The 23,930-nt window shown below is 40.0% G+C and overlaps 1 protein-coding gene across 1 annotated transcript in view; it reads right to left on the bottom strand.

Moving 5' to 3' along the window:
• SELENOI (selenoprotein I) overlaps window positions 1-23,930 on the bottom strand; it is a gene marked incomplete in the record, with an annotated part of 159,067 nt that overhangs the window by 38,796 nt on the left and 96,341 nt on the right. The window contains 1 exon segment of the mRNA XM_053709491.1: window positions 4,267-4,375. Within this exon segment, the coding sequence (XP_053565466.1) occupies window positions 4,267-4,375 (109 nt within the window).

Below are 23,930 nucleotides of genomic sequence, written 5' to 3'. Positions count from 1 at the left end.
TATTAGACCTGAATTTACCTTTAGATTTTTTATCCTGTGGTAAAAAAGTTCCTTTCCCTCCAGTAACAGTTGAGATAATAGAATCCAACTGAGAACCAAATAATTTATTAGCCTGGAAAGAAAGGGAAAGCAGAGTAGACTTAGAAGACATATCAGCATTCCAAGTTTTAAGCCATAAAGCTCTTCTAGCTAAAATAGCTAGAGACATATACCTGACATCAACTCTAATGATATCAAAGATGGCATCACAAATAAAATTATTAGCATGTTGAAGAAGAATAATAATAATGCTATGAGAATTATGATCTGTTACTTGTTGCGCTAAAGCTTCCAACCAAAAAGTTGAAGCTGCAGCAACATCAGCCAACGATATAGCAGGTCTAAGAAGATTACCTGAACACAAATAAGCTTTTCTTAGAAAGGATTCAATTTTCCTATCTAAAGGATCCTTAAAGGAAGTACCATCTGCCGTAGGAATAGTAGTACGCTTAGCAAGAGTAGAGACAGCCCCATCAACCTTAGGGATTTTGTCCCAAAACTCTAATCTGTCAGATGGCACAGGATATAATTGCTTAAAACGTTTAGAAGGAGTAAATGAATTACCCAAATTATTCCATTCCCTGGAAATTACTTCAGAAATAGCACCAGGAACAGGAAAAACTTCTGGAATAACTACAGGAGATTTAAAAACCTTATCTAAACGTTTAGATTTAGTATCAAGAGGACCAGAATCCTCAATTTCTAATGCAATTAGGACTTCTTTAAGTAAAGAACGAATAAATTCCATTTTAAATAAATATGAAGATTTATCAGCATCAACCTCTGAGACAGAATCCTCTGAACCAGAAGAACTATTATCAGAATCAGAATGATGATGTTCATTTAAAAATTCATCTGAACAATGAGAAGTTTTAAAAGACTTTTTATGTTTACTAGAAGGAGGAATAACAGACATAGCCTTCTTAATGGATTTAGAAACAAAATCTCTTATGTTATCAGGAACACTCTGAGTATTAGATGTTGACGGAACAGCAACAGGTAATGGAACTTTACTAAAGGAAATATTATCTGCATTAACAAGTTTGTCATGACATTTAATACAGCTGGAGGAACAGCTACCAAAAGTTTACAGCAGATACACTTAGCTTTGGTAGCTCCAGCACCAGGCAGCGATTTTCCAGAAGTATCTTCTGACTCAGTTGCAACGTGGGACATCTTGCAATATGTAATAGAAAAAACAACATATAAAGCAAAATTGAACAAATTCCTTAAAAGACAGTTTCAGGAATGGGAAAAAATGCCAGTAAACAAGCTTCTAGCAACCAGAAGCAATAAAAAATGAGACTTAAATAATGTGGAGACAAAAGTGACACCCATATTTTTTTAGCGCCAAATAAGACGCCCACATTATTTGGCGCCTAAATGCTTTTGGCGCCAAAAATGACGCCACATCCGGAACGCCGACACTTTTGGCGCAAAAGAACGTCAAAAAATGACGCAACTTCCGGCGACACGTATGACGCCGGAAACAGAAAAAAATGTTTGCGTCAAAAAAGTCTGCGCCAAGAATGACGCAATAAAATGAAGCATTTTCAGCCCCCGCGAGCCTAACAGCCCACAGGGAAAAAGTCAAATTTTAAGGTAAGAAAAAAATGATTGATTCAAATGCATTATCCCAAATATGAAACTGACTGTCTGAAATAAGGAATGTTGAACATCCTGAGTCAAGGCAAATAAATGTTTGAATACATATATTTAGAACTTTATAAAAAAGTGCCCAACCATAGCTTAGAGTGTCACAGAAAATAAGACTTACTTACCCCAGGACACTCATCTACATGTTGTAGAAAGCCAAACCAGTACTGAAACGAAAATCAGCAGAGGTAATGGTATATATATATATATATATATATATATATATATATATATATATATATATATATATATATAAATATATAAGAGTATATTGTCGATCTGAAAAGGGAGGTAAGAGATGAATCTCTACGACCGATAACAGAGAACCTATGAAATAGACCCCGTAGAAGGAGGTCATTGAATTCAAATAGGCAATACTCTCCTCACATCCCTCTGACATTCACTGCACGCTGAGAGGAAAACCGGGCTCCAACCTGCTGAGGAGCGCATATCAACGTAGAATCTAGCACAAACTTACTTCACCACCTCCATAGGAGGCAAAGTTTGTAAAACTGATTTGTGGGTGTGGCGAGGGGTGTATTTGTAGGCATTTTGAGGTTTGGGAAACTTTGCCCCTCCTGGTAGGAATGTATATCCCATACGTCACTAGCTCATGGACTCTTGCTAATTACATGAAAGAAAGGTAAGTATTTTTAAAAAAAGGCTGCAATGTAAAGTTTAATTAATGAAAATGCCCCTGTTTGTAATAGTATTTTTCAAAACCAGGCACTCACTTTGTTTCTGACATTCTTTAAAAAGCAGTCCAGAAACTGAATCAGTCAATGGGAAAAGAAGGCGGCTACTTAGGAGCTGCTTTAAGCAACCATTTAAAAGGATCGATATTTTTTGTGATAATTTCCATGCTTTTGAATGTTTGAACAAGAACTTAAAGAAGGAACATTGTACACTAGATTTTTCTTTGCATAAATGTTTGCTAGATGATCCATTTATATAGCCCAGCTGCTATTATTTGTATAATCTGTCTTTACATATGCAGGGAAGGGGGGTGTCTGCTGTTCCTGTTTCCCCCACCCCTTTCAGTGGGTGTCCAAGCCTAACCTCATTAACAGAGCTAAACTGGGAGCTTCTAAGTAAGTTTATAAAAGGTTTTCTACTGGATTTTTAGATCAGTATCTGTGCAAATTCTTGTTTATAGAAGTGTCTATTAAATACAGTTACATGAAAATTGGTGTATACTGTCCCTTTAAATTCTTGAATCATATCTGTCTATGAATATATAAAACAGCATATAAAGAACCACGTTCACACAATAGGGCAGTCATAGATTGCATTTATAAATAAGTTCCATTAAAGAATTTGTCATATGCTTCAGTCCAGAAAAAAAAGGCCTTTTAGATTTCCAGATTTTCTAAAAGGTGCTCATTGTATTTTAAAGCACGAGGTTTGCTATAATTCAGATGACTGAAAAATATGAACATTTTAATGTAGATAGAAGTTTTGGGAATAGTATTGTTATCTTCTTTTTTTTTAATGTTTAAATTAGTAAACCTTCATATTTTCTGTGCATTTGTTTTCTAAATTATTTTTGAGCAGTTTCACTTTAAAGGGACGTTTAATACTAAATTTGTTTTATAAGCAGCCCAAACTCCCTCCAGTCATAGGTGCTGCCATGTTAACATCTGCCTTCCACTGCATTCTAGTGCTGATATGTAAACACATGTGCAGCAACTCTCCTTCAGATACCTGCAGTGTAACCTAGATTCTTGCTGCCCCTTTAAGAGAAAAGGACACGGACATAAGGATAAAATGGGCACTTACAGTCCTGAAGATATTTAATCCTATTGAAAACACTGAATAAACACTCCCTTAATGTTTTGTACATAATTTACCCCATATTAGATCTGATAATGCCTGCAGCTAACTCATAGTCAATGTGTAAGCAATTATATGGGAGTGCAGTGAAAAATGCTAGACACAGTGATGCTTTCAGAACTTTCTAAAAAATAAGAGTTCTTCAAGAACAGAAGTACCCAAAATAATGTTTTTTATAAATAATATTTTATTGGCAAATGTTCTCAATTTGTTAATACAGAAATGTACAGTAAAATGGTGTACCATTCCAATTAACTTGACCATACACATATTCTGCAATTGTACAAGGGTTGCGGCCCATTAATATTATATTTGAATACCCAAATATAGCAGAAAAAAAAATATTATGAAGAAAACAAAAATGAAGCTTAAAGGGACAATAAATTTATAAATTAAAATTAAACTTTCATGATTCATACAGTTCATGTTGATTTAAGAGACTTTCCAATTTACTACCATTATCAGATTGTGTACAGTCTTTATATGCACACTTTCTGAGGCACCAGCTGCTACTGAGCATGTACAAGCGCTCACAGCGTATATGAGCCTATGATTAGCTGATGGTTGTCACGCGATACAAGGGGCCGGCATATTGATAATATTAACAGAGTGCTATTACATTGTTTGTTTATTATGTATTTGTTGATTATGCAATTCTACTGTATTTAATGGTCATTTAAAATTTCCCAGAAACATCAAACTGTGCTAAATAGTTAATATCCTCAAAAAGTACCTTACCAACAATCATCGTTGTGAAGACGTCACGGTATAAGATGGTGTAGACTATAGGTTTATACCAGGCTTCCACACCCACAACTGCTGTGATCAAATAAACAAAGGAAATAGTCTAGATGTGGGGGAAAAAGAAGATCAGATCAATATTTATTGAACGTGACTTGTGTAAAGTAAATAAACCATAACAAAAAAACAAACTAAAGTCAGCAATGAACCCTTATCAAACAAGTAGCAAAATACAGAAAGTAGAACCCTTTTTTGGTTAGGAGTAATAAAAAAACATTTTAGAGGAAAGTAAATTTATGCTTACCTGATAAATTAATTTGTTTTACGATATGACGAGTCCACGGATTTCATCCTTACTTGTGGGATATTAACCTCCTGCTAACAGGAAGTGGCAAAGAGCACCCCAGCAGAGCTGTATATATAGCCCCCCCCCTTTCCCTCCACCCTCAGTCATTCGGTCGAAGGTATAGGAAGAGAAAAGGAAAGGCTAAAAGGTGCAGCAGTGACTAAAGTTTACAAAAAATAAATCTGTCTTAAAAAGAACAGGGTGGGCTGTGGACTTGTCATCTCGTAAAAGAAATTAATTTATCAGGTAAGCATAAAACAGAATTTATGCTTACCTGATAAATTACTTTCTCCAACGGTGTGTCCGGTCCACGGCGTCATCCTTACTTGTGGGAATATCTCTACCCCAACAGGAAATGGCAAAGAGTCCCAGCAAAGCTGGCCATATAGTCCCTCCTAGGCTCCGCCCACCCCAGTCATTCGACCGACGGACAGGAGGAAAAAATAGGAGAAACCATATGGTACCGTGGTGACTGTAGTTGGAGAAAATAATTCATCAGACCTGATTAAAAAACCAGGGCGGGCCGTGGACCGGACACACCGTTGGAGAAAGTAATTTATCTTGTAAGCATAAATTCTGTTTTCTCCAACATTGGTGTGTCCGGTCCACGGCGTCATCCTTACTTGTGGGAACCAATACCAAAGCTTTAGGACACGGATGAAGGGAGGGAGCAAATCAGGTTACCTAAACGGAAGGCACCACGGCTTGCAAAACCTTTCTCCCAAAAATAGCCTCCGAAGAAGCAAAAGTATAAAATTTGTAAAATTTGGCAAAAGTATGCAGTGAAGACCAAGTCGCTGCCTTACATATCTGGTCAACAGAAGCCTCGTTCTTGAAGGCCCATGTGGAAGCCACAGCCCTAGTGGAGTGAGCTGTGATTCTTTCAGGAGGCTGCCGTCCGGCAGTCTCGTAAACCAATCGGATGATGCTTTTAAGCCAAAAGGAAAGAGAGGTAGAAGTCGCTTTTTGACCTCTCCTTTTACCAGAATAGACGACAAACAGAGAAGATGTTTGTCTGAAATCTTTTGTAGCTTCTAAATAGAATTTTAGAGCACGGACTACGTCCAAATTGTGTAACAAACATTCCTTCTTTGAAACTGGATTCGGACACAAAGAAGGTACAACTATCTCCTGGTTAATATTTTTGTTAGAAACAACCTTTGGAAGAAAACCAGGCTTAGTACGCAAAACCACCTTATCTGCATGGAACACCAGATAGGGCGGAGAACACTGCAGAGCAGATAACTCTGAAACTCTTCTAGCAGAAGAAATAGCAACCAAAAACAAAACTTTCCAAGATAACAACTTAATATCTATGGAATGTAGAGGTTCAAACGGAACCCCTTGAAGAACTGAAAGAACTAGATTTAAACTCCAGGGAGGAGTCAAAGGTCTGTAAACAGGCTTGATCCTAACCAGAGCCTGAACAAATGCTTGAACATCTGGCACAGCTGCCAGTCGTTTGTGTAGTAAGACAGATAAAGCAGAAATCTGTCCCTTTAGAGAACTCGCAGATAATCCTTTATCCAAACCTTCTTGCAGAAAGGAAAGAATCTTAGGAATTTTTATCTTATTCCATGGGAATCCCTTGGATTCACACCAGCAGATATATCTTTTCCATATTTTATGGTAAATCTTTCTAGTTACCGGTTTTCTGGCCTGAACCAGAGTATCTATCACAGAATCTGAAAACCCACGCTTTGATAGAATCAAGCGTTCAATCTCCAAGCCGTCAGCTGGAGGGAGACCAGATTTGGATGTTCGAATGGACCCTGAACAAGAAGGTCCTGTCTCAAAGGTAGCTTCCATGGTGGAACCGATGACATATTCACCAGGTCTGCATACCAAGTCCTGCGTGGCCAAGCAGGAGCTATCAAGATCACCGAGGCCCTCTCCTGTTTGATCCTGGCTACCAGCCTGGGAATGAGAGGAAACGGTGGAAACACATAAGCTAGGTTGAAGGTCCAAGGTGCTACTAGTGCATCCACTAGAGTCGCCTTGGGATCCCTGGATCTGGACCCGTAGCAAGGAACCTTGAAGTTCTGACGAGATGCCATCAGATCCATGTCTGGAATGCCCCATAATTGAGTCAACTGGGCAAAGATCTCCGGGTGGAGTTCCCACTCCCCCGGATGGAATGTCTGACGACTCAGATAATCCGCTTCCCAGTTTTCCACACCTGGGATGTGGATCACAGATAGATGTCAGGAGTGATCCTCCGCCCATTGTATTATTTTCGTCAGTTCTTTCATCGCCAGGGAACTCCTTGTTCCCCCCTGATGATTGATATACGCAACAGTCGTCATGTTGTCTGATTGGAATCTTATGAATCTGGCCTTTGCAAGCTGAGGCCAAGCCCTGAGAGCATTGAAAATCGCTCTTAGTTCCAGAATGTTTATCGGGAGAAGAGACTCTTCCCGAGACCATAGTCCCTGAGCTTTCAGGGATTCCCAGCCCACTAGACTGGCGTCGGTCGTGACAATGACTCACTCTGGTCTGCGGAAGCTCATTCCCTGGGATAGGTGGCCCAGGGTTAGCCACCAACGGAGTGAATCTCTGGTCTTCTGATCTACTTGAATCACTGGAGACAAGTTTGTATAGTCCCCATTCCACTGTTTCAGCATGCACAGTTGTAATGGTCTTAGATGAATTCGCGCAAAAGGAACTATGTCCATTGCTGCAACCATCAACCCTACTACTTCCATGCACTGAGCTATGGAAGGACGTGGAACAGAATGAAGAACTTGACAAGCGCTTAGAAGTTTTGACTTTCTGACATCTCTCAGAAAAATCCTCATTTCTAAGGAATCTATTATTGTTCCCAAGAAGGGAACTCTTGTTGACGGGGACAGAGAACTTTTTTCTATATTCACCTTCCATCCGTGAGATCTGAGAAAGGCCAGAACGATGTCTGTATGAGCCTTTGCTTTTCAAAGGGACGACGCTTGTATTAGAATGTCGTCCAAGTATGGTACTACTGCAATGCCCCTCGGTCATAGAACCGCTAGAAGGGACCCGAGTACATTTATGAAAATCCTTGGAGCAGTGGCTAATCCGAATGGGAGGTCCACAAACTGGTAATGTTTGTCCAGAAAGGCGAACCTTAGGAACTGATGATGTTCTTTGTGGATAGGAATATGTAGGTACGCATCCTTTAGATCCACGGTAGTCATAAATTGACCTTCCTGGATAGTGGGTAGAATCGTTCGAATGGTTTCCATTTTGAACGATGGTACCCTGAGAAATTTGTTTAGGATCTTTAAATCCAGAATTGGTCTGAAGGTTCCCTCTTTTTTGGGAACTACGAACAGATTTGAGTAAAATCCCATTCCTAGTTCCGTCATTGGAACTGGGTGTATCACTCCCATCTTTAACAGGTCTTCTACACAATGTAAGAACGCCTGTCTCTTTATTTGGTTTGAGGATAAGTGAGACATGTGGAACCTTCCCCTTGGGGGTAGTTCCTTGAATTCCAGAAGATAACCCTGATAAACTATTTCTAGTGTCCAGGGATCCTGAACATCTCTTGCCCAAGCCTGAGCAAAGAGAGAGAGTCTGCCCCCCACTAGATCCGGTCCCGGATCGGGGGCTACTCCTTCATGCTGTTTTGTTAGCGGTAGCAGGCTTCTTGGTCTGCTTACCCTTGTTCCAGCCTTGCATCGGTTTCCAGGCTGGTTTGGACTGTGAGGCATTACCCTCTTGCTTAGAGGATGCAGAATTAGAGGCCGGTCCGTTCCTGAAATTACGAAAGGAACGAAAATTAGACTTATTCTTGGCCTTGAAAGGCCTATCTTGTGGGAGGGCGTGGCCCTTTCCCCCAGTGAAGTCTGAGATAATCTCTTTCAATTCTGGTCCAAAGAGAGTTTTACCCTTGAAGGGGATGTTAAGCAATTTTGTCTTGGATGATATATCCGCTGACCAAGACTTTAGCCAAAGCGCTCTGCGCGCCACAATTGCAAACCCTGAATTTTTTGCCGCTAATCTAGCTAATTGCAAAGCGGCATCTAAAATAAAATAGTTAGCCAACTTAAGTGCGTGAACTCTGTCCATAACCTCCTCATATGGAGTCTCTCTAATGAGCGACTTTTCTAGTTCCTCGAACCAGAACCACGCTGCTGTAGTGACAGGAACAATGCACAAAATGGGTTGTAGAAGGTAGCCTTGCTGTACAAATTTTTTTTTAAGCAAACCCTCCAATTTTTTATCCATAGGATCTTTGAAAGCACAACTATCCTCGATAGGAATAGTAGTGCGCTTGTTTAGAGTAGAAACTGCCCCCTCAACCTAAGGGACTGTCTGCCATAAGTCCTTTCTGGGGTCGACCATAGGAAATAATTTCTTAAATATAGGAGGGGGAACAAAAGGTATGCCGGGCTTCTCCCACTCCTTATTCACTATGTCCGCCACCCACTTGGGTATAGGAAAAGCGCCGGGGTGCACCGGGACCTCTAGGAACTTGTCCATCTTGCATAATTTTTGTGGAATGACCAAGTTGTCACAATCATCCAAAGTAGATAACACCTCCTTAAACAGTGTGCGGAGATGTTCTAATTTAAATTTAAATGTCACAACATCAGGTTCAGCCTGTTGAGAAATTTTTCCTGAATCTGAAATTTCCCCATCTGACAAACCCTCCCTCATGGCCCCTTCAGATTGGTGTGAGGGTATGACAGAACAATTATCATCAGCGCCCTCCTGCTCTTCAGTGTTTAAAACAGAGCAATCGCGCTCTCTCTGATATGTAGGCATTTTGGATAAAATATTTGCTATGGAGTTATCCATTACAGCCGTCAATTGTTGCATGGTAATAAGCATTGGCGCGCTAGAAGTACCAGGGGCCTCCTGCGTGGGCAAAACTGGTATAGACACAGAAGGAGATGATGTAGAACCATGTCTACTCCCTTCATCTGATGAAACATCTTGGGCAACATCATTATCTGTGACAGTATTGTCCATACATTGTTTGGACGCTATGGCACATTGACTTTCATACATATAGAACATAGCTTATCTGAAGGCACAGACATGTTAAACAGGCTTAAACTTGTCAATAAAGCACAAAAACCGTTTTAAAACAAAACCGTTACTGTCTCTTTAAATTTTAAACAGAGCACACTTTATTACTGAATATGTGAAAAAATATGAAGGAATTGTTCAAATTTTAACAAAATTTCACCACAGTGTCTTAAAGCATTAAAAGTATTGCACACCAATTTTCAGAGCTTTAACCCTTAAAATAACGAAACCGGAGCCGGTTACAGATTTAACCCCTATACAGTCCCAGCTACAGCCTTTGCTGTGACTTTACCAAGCCCAGAGGGGAATACGATACCAAATGACGCCTTCTAGGAACGTTTCCAACTACTTTCAGGTCCTCACACATGCATCTGCATGTCTTGCTCTCAAAAACAACTGCGCAGTAATGGCGCGAAAATGAGGCTCAGCCTACAACTGGGAAGGCCCTTCCTGACTGGAAAAGGTGTCTAACATAGTGCCTGACGTTAAAAAACGTTCCCCAAGTTTATAAGTGTGAATTATCAGCATAAACATGTATAAAATGTCCAAATAAAGCAATCGATTTAGCCCATAAAAGTGTCTACCAGTTTTATAGCCCATATTAAGCCCTTTATTCTGTTTGAGACTAAGAAAATGGCTTACCGGTCCCCATGAGGGGAAATGACAGCCTTCCAGCATTACACAGTCTTGTTAGAAATATGGCTAGTCATACCTTAAGCAGAAAAGTCTGCTAACTGTTTCCCAACTGAAGTTACTTCATCTCAACAGTCCTATGTGGAAACAGCAATCGATTTTAGTTACTGTCTGCTAAAATCATCTTCCTCTCACAAACAGAAATCTTCATCTTTTTCTGTTTCAGAGTAAATAGTTCATACCAGCACTATTTTAAAATAACAAACTCTTGATAGTAGAATAAAAAAAAACTACAACTAAACACCACATACTCTTAACCATCTCCGTGGAGATGTTGCCTGTGCAACGGCAAAGAGAATGACTGGGGTGGGCGGAGCCTAGGAGGGACTATATGGCCAGCTTTGCTGGGACTCTTTGCCATTTCCTGTTGGGGAAGAGATATTCCCACAAGTAAGGATGACGCCGTGGACCGGACACACCAATGTTGGAGATTACTTTTCTTTTACAGATTTCATCCTTACTTGTGGGATACCAATACCAAAGCAAAAGGACACGGATGAAAGGGAGGGACAAGACAGGAACCTAAACAGAAGGCACTACTGTTTGAAGAACCTTTCTCCCAAAATTAGCAAAAGTATCAAATTTGTAAAATTTGGAAAAAGTATTAAGGGACTACCAAGTCGCAGCCTTACAAATCTGTTCAACAGAAGCATCGTTTTTAAAAGCCCATGTGGAAGCCACAGCCCTAGTAGAATGAGCCGTAATTCTTTCAGGAGGCTGCTGTCCAGCAGTCTCATATGCCAGGCAGATGATACCTCTCAGCCAAAAAGAAAGAGGTAGCCGTAGCTTTCTGACCCCTACGCTTTCCAGAATAAACAATGAATAATGAAGATGATTGACGGAAATCCTTGGTTGCCTGTAAGTAAAACTTTAAGGCATGGACCACGTCCAGATTGTGTAACAGACGCTCCTTCTTGGAAGGAGGATTAGGACACAATGAAGGAACAACAATTTCTTGATTAATATTCTTATTTGAAACAACCTTAGGAAGAAATCCAGGTTTGGTACGTAAAACCACCTTATCAGAATGAAATATAAGATAAGGCGAATCACATTGTAAAAGAAAACGTGTAGGATAAGCACAGTACAACTCCTGTGCTTGCCAAAAACCAGAGGTGCGCCAATCCACTATATCACAAACAATGTATATTGTACAAAACAACAGTAAACCTGGAAATACTGTATGATCAATGTTGGTTACACACAATAAAATATAATAATGATGGTAATAATAAGTAATTTTTGGAAAGGAAAAAGGGAGGGGTCACAATACTTGCAGACAGTCCTATAACGAGTGCTCTCACTAGTAGTGTCCAATTAAAGAAAAGTTTGTCAACCAAGTGACAGGCAGCTCACTCCAAGATGTATGCAAAGATAATAAATGTCCTAGAAGACGAGAAAAAAAGAGAGGTGCTCTTGGTGCAGCAAGTTCCAATCAGCAAATAACAGTTATCTGTAATAGTGGTAGAATACTCACAAACGTGCACATGCAGTGCAATAGTGGGCGGACCGAAACTTCAGAGCCGTTCGGCTGACTCCCCAATGGCGGATCTGCCGGGTGATGATACAATGCTTTGCTGTTGACACAGGAATTCAAACCTCCGTGACACCCAGTATTGGTCAGCTGGGGAATAAGTGTAGAGTCCACAGACTGTAAAAGCTTGAAAAAATTCTTCAGAGCAAGGTAGGGTGATAAAAATATGTTTTATTAAGAACACTTAAAAAGTTGCTTTGCAACGCGTTTCTCGGCTACAATGCCGTTTCATCAGGCTACATAATTGTTACACTCTACCTTGCTACCTTTTATTTCACACAAAACCAATCAGCAGTCCGTATCTCGAAAACGCCTACATAACTACAGACAAATCAAGTGCCGTGTGTTCCACACACCCATAAGATTCACATCTGTGCTCATTAAAATTGTCAAGGTTGCTAGGTGCGCGGAAGACAATGCTTTTGCTTAAATTGGAATGAATCCTTTCACAAAATATAAAAACAGATATATATGCAAAAAATGACGTATAAACCAACTATATTCATATTTTCTTCAACAATGCGAAAATCTAATCATTGCTTGCGATAAAAGTGTAAATACAATCTATTCTAAATTCGACAAGGAAAAAACAGTTTCCCACTGATATCGTGAAACAAGCAGTTAGTTAATTCAATGTAAAACAGAATTTATGCTTACCTGATAAATTACTTTCTCCAACGGTGTGTCCGGTCCACGGCGTCATCCTTACTTGTGGGAAATATCTCTTCCCCAACAGGAAATGGCAAAGAGTCCCAGCAAAGCTGGCCATATAGTCCCTCCTAGGCTCCGCCCACCCCAGTCATTCGACCGACGGACAGGAGGAAAAATATAGGAGAAACCATATGGTACCGTGGTGACTGTAGTTAGAGAAAATAATTCATCAGACCTGATTAAAAAACCAGGGCGGGCGGTGGACCGGACACACCGTTGGAGAAACTAATTTATCAGGTAAGCATAAATTCTGTTTTCTCCAACATTGGTGTGTCCGGTCCACGGCGTCATCCTTACTTGTGGGAACCAATACCAAAGCTTTAGGACACGGATGAAGGGAGGGAGCAAATCAGGTTACCTAAACGGAAGGCACCACGGCTTGCAAAACCTTTCTCCCAAAAATAGCCTCCGAAGAAGCAAAGGTATCAAATTTGTAAAATTTGGCAAAAGTGTGCAGTGAAGACCAAGTCGCTGCCTTACATATCTGATCAACAGAAGCCTCGTTCTTGAACGCCCATGTGGAAGCCACAGCCCTAGTGGAGTGAGCTGTGATTCTTTCAGGAGGCTGCCGACCGGCAGTCTCGTAAGCCAATCGGATGATGCTTTTAAGCCAAAAGGAAAGAGGTAGAAGTCGCTTTTTGACCTCTCCTTTTACCAGAATAGACAACAAACAAAGAAGATGTTTGTCTGAAATCTTTTGTAGCCTCTAAATAGAATTTTAGAGCACGGACTACGTCCAAATTGTGTAACAAACGTTACTTCTTTGAAACTGGATTCGGACATAAAGAAGGTACAACTATCTCCTGGTTAATATTCTTGTTAGAAACGACCTTTGGAAGAAAACCAGGCTTAGTACGCAAAACCACCTTATCTGCATGGAACACCAGATAAGGCGGAGAACACTGCAAAGCAGATAACTCTGAAACTCTTCTAGCAGAAGAAATAGCAACCAAAAACAAAACTTTCCAAGATAGTAACTTAATATCTATGGAATGTAAAGGTTCAAACGGAACCCCTTGAAGAACTGAAAGAACTAGATTTAGACTCCAGGGAGGAGTCAAAGGTCTGTTAACAGGCTTGATCCTAACCAGAGCCTGAACAAATGCTTGAACATCTGGCACAGCTGCCAGTCTTGTGTAGTAAGACAGATAAAGCAGAGATCTGTCCCTTTAGAGAACTTGCAGATAATCCTTTCTCCAAACCTTCTTGTAGAAAGGAGAGAATCTTAGGAATTTTTATCTTATTCCATGGGAATCCTTTGGATTCACACCAACAGATATATCTTTTCCATATTATATGGTAAATCTTTCTAGTTACCGGTTTTCTGGCCTGAACCAGAGTATCTATCACAGAATCTGAAAACCCACGCTTTGATAGAATCAAGCGTTCAATCTCCAAGCCGTCAGCTGGAGGGAGACCAGATTTGGATGTTCGAATGGACCCTGAACAAGAAGGTCCTGTCTCAAAGGTAGCTTCCATGGTGGAACCGATGACATATTCACCAGGTCTGCATACCAAGTCCTGCATGGCCACGTAGGAGCTATCAAGATCACCGAGGCCCTCTCCTGTTTGATCCTGGCTACCAGCCTGGGAATGAGAGGAAACGGTGGAAATACATATGTGAAAAAGTATGAAGGAATTGTTCATATAGAACATAGCTTATCCGAAGGCACAGACATGTTAAACAGGCTTAAACTATTAAGAGTATTGCACACCAATTTTCAGAGCTTTAACCCTTAAAATAACGGAACCGGAGCCGTTTACAAATTTAACCCCTATACAGTCCCAGCTACAGCCTTTGCTGTGACCTAACCAAGCCCAGAGGGGAATACGATACCAAATGACGCCTTCTAGAAACTTTTCCAGCTACTTTCAGATCCTCACACATGCATCTGCATGTCTTGCTCTCAAAAACAACTGCGCAGTAATGGCGCGAAAATGAGGCTCAGCCTACAACTGGGAAGGCCCTCCCTGACTGGAAAAGGTGTCTAACATAGTGCCTGCCGTTAAAAAACGTTCCCCAAGTTTATAAATGTGAATTATCAGCATAAACATGTATAAAATGTCCAAATAAAGCAATCGATTTAGCCCATAAAAGTGTCTACCAGTTTTATAGCCCATATTAAGCCCTTTATTCTGTTTGAGACTAAGAAAATGGCTTACCGGTCCCCATGAGGGGAAATGACAGCCTTCCAGCATTACACAGTCTTGTTAGAAATATAGCTAGTCATACCTTAAGCAGAAAAGTCTGCTGTTTCCCCCAACTGAAGTTACTTCATCTCAACAGTCCTATGTGGAAACAGCAATCGATTTTAGTTACTGTCTGCTAAAATCATCTTCCTCTCACAAACAGAAATCTTCATCCTTTTCTGTTTCAGAGTAAATAGTACATACCAGCAGTATTTTAAAATAACAAACACTTGATAGAAGAATAAAAAACTACATTTTAACACCAAAAACTCTTAACCATCTCCGTGGAGATGTTGCCTGTGCAACGGCAAAGAGAATGACTGGGGTGGGCGGAGCCTAGGAGGGACTATATGGCCAGCTTTGCTGGGACTCTTTGCCATTTCCTGTTGGGGAAGAGATATTTCCCACAAGTAAGGATGACGCCGTGGACCGGACACACCAATGTTGGAGAAAATACATATTCATTATACAAAAACGTCTTTGTTTAAAATGCACATTTGTAACGTAAACACTTGACAATTCATGGTTAGACATAAGAATGTGTATAAAGTTCCTAAAATACCATTGCTGAACATATACGTTGGTTGCTTGTTTATCGCTAAATAGAATAATGTAAAGATTTTACTTTTGATGTTTAAATAATAAAAACTAAACTGATACTAATCTCATGAAAGTCTCCCTATATTTCCGTTATAGGATATAGTTCTCCAAAAAACATAAATATGATATTGGGTATGTACACAATTACTATATAATAACAACATTTCTATAAATACCAATAACTATAATTAATCTCAATTTCTAGTTCGTGTTCCCATATGTAATAAATAAGGAAGTGCTATAACCTATAAACAAACGCATAAGACAAATGTCCACATAAATACATATTTGCATATAAAAGATGTTGCTAGATTGTTATAACCCTATATATACTATATGTATGTGTTGAATCTATCATGATAATACTCTAAAAGATAAAGTGACAGAAGGGTGATAAATCTCGAAAAGAGAGACCAAATAAGTGAGGGTATAATGACTATTTATAATTCTAAGTCCTATATAACCACCCAAATGTGATGGATAGATATTGATCTTCTAATAACTAAATGTGACTTGTGACTAATATGTGTTCCCGTATGTAATTTACAAGGAAGTGTAAAAGCGTAAATGGACTCATGACAGGTGTCCGCGTACATACATATTAGCACCAAAAAGGTGCAGAAAGATATGACCCTATGAATACTAAAAATACAAAAACTGAGTATCTATAGAATATAATAGCGTGTATAAACCTATAAGACAAGGGTCCGCATAAATACATGTTTGCGCATAAAAAGTGCAGATTCATATAACCCTATGAATTCTATGTGCTTTAAGTCTATCATTTAGGTGATAATGTACGATCTACTTGCACTGAAAAAATAGGTGGTGAAACTGAAAAGAAGGGACCCCTTGGGGAAAGATACCGGGTGTGGTGGCTATCTTATTATAAATGTGATTCCTGTAAATCCACCCAAATCTTATAAGAATTAAGTGTATTTGAAAATTTTGCTTTAATAATATAATAGATACTAAGTGTGACTAGTGACTAATTCATGAGTGCTATCAGGAGTGTGTGTGAGCTATGAGATGTGTGAGTGTGGCATCATTGATGTAGTGTGTGACATACCTTGCTCTGGAGAATTGTTTTCAAGCTTTTGCTGTCTGTGGACTCTACACTTATTCCCCAGCTGACCAATACTGGGTGTCACGGAGGTTTGAATTCCTGTGTCAACAGCAAAGCATTGTATCATCACCCGCCAGATCCGCCATTGGGGAGTCAGCCGAACGGCTCTGAAGTTTCGGTCCGCCCACTATTGCACTGCATGTGCACGTTTGTGAGTATTCTACCACTATTACGGATAACTTATTTGCTGATTGGAACTTGCTGCACCAAGAGCGCCTCTCTTTTTTTCTTGTCTTCTACGACATTTAGAATCACATTGTAATGCTGAAAGCTCAGAAACTCTTCGAGCAGAAGAAATAGCAACTAAAAACAGAACTTTCCAAGATAATAATTTAATATCTATGGAATGCATAGGTTCAAATGGAACCCCTTGAAGAACTCTAAGAAGTAAATTCAAACTCCAGGGAGGAGTAATAGGTCTAAATACAGGCTTAATTCTAGTTAAAAGCCTGACAAAAAGACTGAACATCCGGCACATTTGCCAAACGTTTGTGTAGCAAAATTGACAAAGCAGAAATCTGACCCTTTAAAGAACTTGCTGATAACCCTTTCTCCAATCCTTCTTGGAGAAAAGACAGAATCCTAGGAATCTAAATTTTACTCCATAAGTAACCCTTGGATTCACGCCAATAAAGATATTTACACCATATCTTATGATAGATTTTTCTAGTGACAGGCTTTCAGCCTGTATCAAAGTATCAATGACCGAATCAGAGAATCCTCGCTTCGATAAAATCAAGTATTCAATCTCCATGCAGTCAGCTGCAGAGAAATTAGATTTGGACGTTGAAAAGGACCTTGAATGAGAAGGTCCTGTCTTAAAGGAAGTTTCCACGGTGGCAGAGAGGACATGTTCACTAGATCTGCATACCAAGTCCTGCGTGGCCACGCAGGCGCTATAAAGATTACTGAAGCTCTCTCCTGTTTGACTCGAGCAATCACGCGTGGAAGGAGAGGGAATGGTGGAAACACATAAGCTAGGCTGAATTTCCAAGGCACTGCCAGGGCATCTATCAGTTCGGCCTGTGGATCCTTCGACCTGGATCCGTATCTCGGGAGCTTGGCAATCTGTCGAGACGCCATTAGATCCAACTCTGGTCTGCCCCATCTGAGAATCAGTGAGGCAAATACCTCCAGATGGAGTTCCCACTCCCCCGGATGAAAAGTCTGACGACTTAGAAAATCCGCTTCCCAATTTTCTACTCCTGGGATGTAGATTGCTGACAAAAAAAAAAAAAAAAAAAAAAAAAGAGTGGTTCTCCGCCCATCGGATTATCTTGGATACCTCTATCATCGCTAAGGAACTCTTTGTTCCCCCCCTGATGATTGATATATGCCACAGTCGTGATGTTGTCCGACTGGAACCTGATGAATTTTGCCGAAGTCAACTGAGGCCATGCCAGAAGCGCATTGAATATTGCTCTCAGTTCCAGAATATTGATTGGAAGTAGAGACTCCAGCTGAGTCCAAACACCCTGAGCCTTCAGGGAGTTCCAGACTGCACCCCAGCCCAGAAGGCTGGCATCTGCTGTCACTATCACCCACGAGTCTCTGGTTACTCGATCCAGATTTATCCGAGGAGATAAATTCGCATAATCCCCATTCAACTGCCCAAGCATGCACAGCTGCAGTGGTCTGAGATGAAAGCGGGCAAACTGAATTATATCCATTACCGCTACCATTAATCCAATGACTTACATGCACTGAGCCACTGATGGCCGATGGATGGACTGAAGTGCTTGGCAAGTATTCAGAATCTTTGTTTTTCTGACCTCTGTCAGAAAATTTTTCATATCTACCGAGTCTATAAGGGTCCCCAGAAATGAAACCCTTGTCCGTGGAACTAATGAACTTTTTTCTACGTTCACTTTCCAACCGTGAGATCTCAGGAAAGACAATACTATGTCCGTGTGAGATTTTGTCAATTGATAATTTGACTCGTGAATCAGAATGTCGTCCAGATAAGGCGCTACTGCTATGCCCTGTGGTCTGAGAACCGCCAAAAGAGACCCCAGAACTTTTGTGAAAATTCTGAGTGCCGTGGCAAGACGGAAAGGAAGAGCCATAAACTGATAATTTTTGTCCAGGAAGGCAAACCTTAAGAACCGATGATGATCCTTGTGAATAGGGATATGAAGGTATGCATCCTTAAAATCCACAGTAGTCATATATTGACCCTCCTGAACCATAGGTAAGATTGTTCTTATAGTCTCCATTTTGAACGATGGGACTCTGTTAGACACTTGAGATCCAAAATGGGTCTGAAAGTTCCTTCTTTTTTGGGAACTACAAAAAGATTTGAGTAAAATCCCTGTTCCTGTTCCAGTTTTGGAACGGGACAAATTACACCCATGGTATAGAGGTCTTTTACACAGCGTAAAAACGCCTCTTTTTTATCTGGTCTACAGATAACCGTGAAAGATGGAATCTCCCCCTCGGGAGAAAATCCTTGAATTCTAGTTGATACCCGTGGGTCACTATTTCTAGTGCCCAGGAATCCAGAACATCTCTTGCCTGAGCAAAGAGAGAAAGTCTGCCCCCTACCAGATACGGATCGAGGGCCACCCCTTCATGCTGTCTTGGAAGCAGCAGCGGGCTTCTTGGATTGTTTACCCTTATTCCAAGTCTGGTTGGGTCTCCAGACTGACTTGGATTGAGAAAAATTCCCTTCCTGCTTTGTGGAAGATGAAGAAACAGAGGGTCCTCCTTTATAGCTTTGAAAGGAACGAAAATTATTCTGTTTACCCCTCATTTTAACAGACTTATCCTGAGGTAGGGTATAACCTTTACCTCCAGTAATGTCAGAAATGATCTCCTTCAATTCAGGCCCGGATAGGGTCTTACCTTTAAAAGGAATAGCCAAAAGCATTAGATTTTGATGACACATCAGCAGGCCAAGATTTGAGCCATAACGCTCTACACGCCAGAATGGCAAAACCTGCATTTTTTGCTGCTAACTTAGCAATTTGAAAAGCAGCATCAGTAATAAAAGAATTAGCTAGCTTAAGAGACTTAATTCTATCCAGAATATCATCAAAGAGCTTCAAACCAAAAAGCTGCTGCAGTAGTTACTGGAAAAATGCAAGCTGTAGGTTGTAAAAGAAAACCTTGATGAATAAATAATTTCTTTAAAAGACCTAATTTTTTATCCATAGGATTTTTGAAAGCACAACTATCCTCAATAGGTATAGTTGTACGCTTATTCAAAATAGATATAGCTCCCTCTACCTTAGGGACCGTTTGCCACAAGTCCCTAATGGAGTCAGATATAGGGAACATTTTCTTAAAAGTAGGAGGAGAGAACGGTATACCTGGTCTATCCCATTTTAACAATTTCCGAAATAATCTTAGGAACCGGAAAAACATCAGTGTAAGTAGGTACCTCTAAATATTTGTCCATCTTACACAATTTCTCTGGTGGTTTTATAATAGGTTCACAATCATCCAGAGTCGCTAAAACCTCCCTAAGTAACGGACGTAGGTGTTCAAGGTTAAATTTAAATGACATAACGTCCGAATCTGTCCGAGGTAATATATTTCCTTGGGTCTGAAAGCTCACCCTCAGACAGCAATTCCCTAACCCCCAACTCAGAACATTGTGAGGGAGCATCGGAAAAAGCTAATAAAGCACCAGAGGATTCAGTATTTACATTAATACCTGACCTACTGCGTTAACCCTGTAACACTGGTAATTTGGATAATACCTCTGTAAGAGTAGTTGACATAACTGCAGCCATATCCTGCAGAGTAAAAGCATTAGACGCACTAGAAGTACTTGGCGTTGCTTGTGTGAGTGTTAAAGGTTGTGACATTTGGGGAGAATTAGATGGCATATCCTGATTCCCTTCAAACTGAGAATCATCCTTAGGCATACTTTTATTACTTAAAATATGCTTCTTACATTGTAAGGCCCTTTCAGTATAAGAGGTACATAATGTAAGTGGGGGTTCTACAATGGCTTCTAAACACATAGAACACTTAGTATCCTCAATGTCAGACATGTTGAAAAAAAGACTTACAGTATTTTAAACACTTTGAACAATTTTCCAAAAAAATGTACTGCGCCTTTAAAAAATAAAAAAGCATACAATTTTTCCAAAACTGCAAAAAAAGCTAAATAAACTAATCTGTTTAGCAACACATATTTGATGTGCCCAAAAATTATTGCACTTATAAGCAAAAAATAACCTTATCAGGACATTTATAGTGAAAAAAAAATACAATTTATTCAAAAAAATGACCCCTGCTCTGCTGTGGCACCTACCTGCCCTTAAAGTGCTTGAAAATGATTATACCCCGATCCGGTCATCAGAGCATAAGTTGAGACCTAACCGGAGCTCATGTCTGATGCCAAATGAGCAGAAATGTACTGCGCGTCAAAGCGCACGAAAAATAGGCCCAGCCCATTGAGGTCAATCACAAACAAACGCAAACACTGCATAGGAAGCGGTTAGAAAAAACAAAACAAGTGGTCCCCCTTTATAATACTGCAGCCCTTAAACAAAATAATGAGCTGCCTCTCCCAGTGTCAACAAACACCCAACATGTCACACAAAAAAAAAAAAAACCCACGTTCTAAATAAAGGTTTTTAAAGTAACATCTCTCACAGATCCACTTTTAATCCCTTTTATAGCAAAAAAATGTCAGCCATTCTGATATAACAGGTCTCCTCAGAAAAAAAGACTGAGCATACCTCAAATGCTAATAGCATGAAGCTGTTCTCCACTCTGAAGATTTCTTTACACTACCTTCAGCATTCAGTGGGAACCAATGTGGATCTTAGTTACGTCTGCTAAGATCATCCTCCTCAGGGCAGAAAACTTCTTCCATATCCCCCTGAGAAAAATAGTACACACTGGTACCATTTGAAAATAAACTTCTTGATTGAAGAAACTAAAACTAACACCTCACTTTACCTCTTCCTAGTATAACACAGGCAAAGAGAATGACTGGGGGTGGAGGGAAAGGGAGGGGCTATATATACAGCTCTGCTGTGGTGCTCTTTGCCACTTCCTGTTAGCAGGAGGTTAATATCCCACAAGTAAGGATGAAATCCGTGGACTCGACACATCTTTGTAAAAGAAATGAGCACCCCTTCTATCCCTGGAATCACTTTCAGTACATAGACGTGTGTCTTTCACACTGTTCTTAGAAGTACTGTTTAGTTTATAGAGCAGTTAACATGACTACTACTAAAGGATAAAAACCAGCAATAACTTGTCTGTAGGGAAATTCAGGAGACTGAAAAGCTTTATTCCCCCATCACTGGCTAGCCATATGTTTTGCACAAATTACCCATCAATTTCTTATTGGCAGATATGGAATCTACCACTAGCTCTACTGCAGGGCAGGAATATATTTTTAGGACTTTATCAGCATTTCAAAGAATGTAGCATCTTTTGAAATACAGCAAACAACAAAATAACTAATGTATCTTTAAAATGTCATTAAACTAGAGTAGCATTCCTACTCACCCTGCTATTGATTTTCCTCCTGTACATGCAAGTTGTTCTCTTACTTTAACCCATTACAAAAGCCAGTTGGTAGAGCTCTGCATTTTTATACTGGGTGCCTCCATCTTGTAGTGTGCGTATTGTTGCATTCGGTTTCACAGATCAGAAATGTTACTGGCTTATTAATCGCTGTGCCTTGTACTCAGTTTGAATAGAAAGAGGAAGCTTTATATTTTTTGAAGTTAATTTACACAGTTTAAAAGTTACATAAAAAATATTAAAATACCCTCAGGAATAATAGAGAGTAATGCAGCTACTTCATTTTTTTTTTTTTTACAGCTCCCGGTCTGTATTGTGGACGCTAAACTGAAGTGCACAATATGGCTTGTAAAGAAGACAATATAAATGATCCGTGGATGTGCCGTGCTTCTTTGACAGTGTACGAGAATTTCAAAATCCAAGATGGCAGCACCAATTGTGAAAATACAGAACTTTACTAACCAGCACATGCAGAGGGATATTAAATTGTAAATACAAAATGATGTTTTCAAAGCAAAGATTATCCTTAGAATATAATGTAGCTGTATTCTTTTAGCATTATATTAGCTGTTTAAATATTACAAGTTTAGTTTCTATATAGTACTCTAGATTCTATAACGTAATAGATGCTGCTAGCAAAAACATAATTTATGCTTACCTGATAAATGTATTTCTCTTGTAGTGTATCCAGTCCACGGATCATCCATTACTTGTGGGATATTCTCCTTCCCAACAGGAAGTTGCAAGAGGATCACCCACAGCAGAGCTGCTATATAGCTCCTCCCCTCACTGCCATATCCAGTCATTCGACCGAAACAAGACGAGAAAGGAGAAACCATAGGGTGCAGTGGTGACTGTAGTTTAATTAAAATGTAGACCTGCCTTAAAAGGACAGGGCGGGCCGTGGACTGGATACACTACAAGAGAAATAAATTTATCAGGTAAGCATAAATTATGTTTTCTCTTGTTAAGTGTATCCATTCCACGGATCATCCATTACTTGTGGGATACCAATACCAAAGCTAAAGTACACGGATGATGGGAGGGACAAGGCAGGAACTTAAACGGAAGGAACCACTGCCTGTAGAACCTTTCTCCCAAAAACAGGCTCCGAAGAAGCAAAAGTGTCAAATTTGTAAAATTTTGAAAAGGTGTGAAGCGAAGACCAAGTCGCAGCCTTGCAAATCTGTTCAACAGAGGCCTCATTTTTAAAGGCCCAGGTGGAAGCCACAGCTCTAGTAGAATGAGCTGTAATCCTTTCAGGGGGCTGCTGTCCAGCAGTCTCATAGGCTAAGCGTGTTATGCTCCGAAGCCAAAAGGAGAGAGAGGTTGTCAAAGCTTTTTGACCTCTCCTCTGTCCAGAGTAAACGACAAACAGGGCAGATGTTTGACGAAAATCTTTAGTAGCCTGTAAGTAAAACTTCAAGGCACGGACTACGTCCACATTATGCAAAAGACGTTCCTTCTTTGAAGAAGGATTAGGACACAATGATGGAACAACAATCTCTTGATTGATATTCCTGTTAGAAACCACCTTATGTAAAAATCCAGGTTTGGTACGCAGAACTACCTTGTCTGAATGAAAAATCAGATAAGGAGAATCACAATGTAAGGCAGACAACTCAGAGACTCTTCGAGCCGAGGAAATAGCCATCAAAAACAGAACTTTCCAAGATAAAAGTTTAATATCAATGGAATGAAGGGGTTCAAACGGAACTCCCTGAAGAACTTTAAGAACCAAGTTTAATCTCCACGGGGGAGCAACAGTTTTAAACACAGGCTTAATCCTAAACAAAGCCTGACAAAATGCCTGGACGTCTGGAACTTCTGCCAGACGCTTGTGCAAAAGAATAGACAGAGCAGAGATCTGTCCTTTTAAAGAACTAGCTGATAAGCCTTTGTCCAAACCCTCTTGGAGAAAGGACAATATCCTAGGAATCCTAACCTTACTC

Source organism: Bombina bombina, chromosome 4 (assembly GCF_027579735.1).
Source record: "Bombina bombina isolate aBomBom1 chromosome 4, aBomBom1.pri, whole genome shotgun sequence".
Lineage (NCBI taxonomy): Eukaryota > Metazoa > Chordata > Amphibia > Anura > Bombinatoridae > Bombina > Bombina bombina.
Note: the sequence above shows the minus strand (reverse complement) of the source record. Positions and strands in the feature narration are given on the sequence as shown.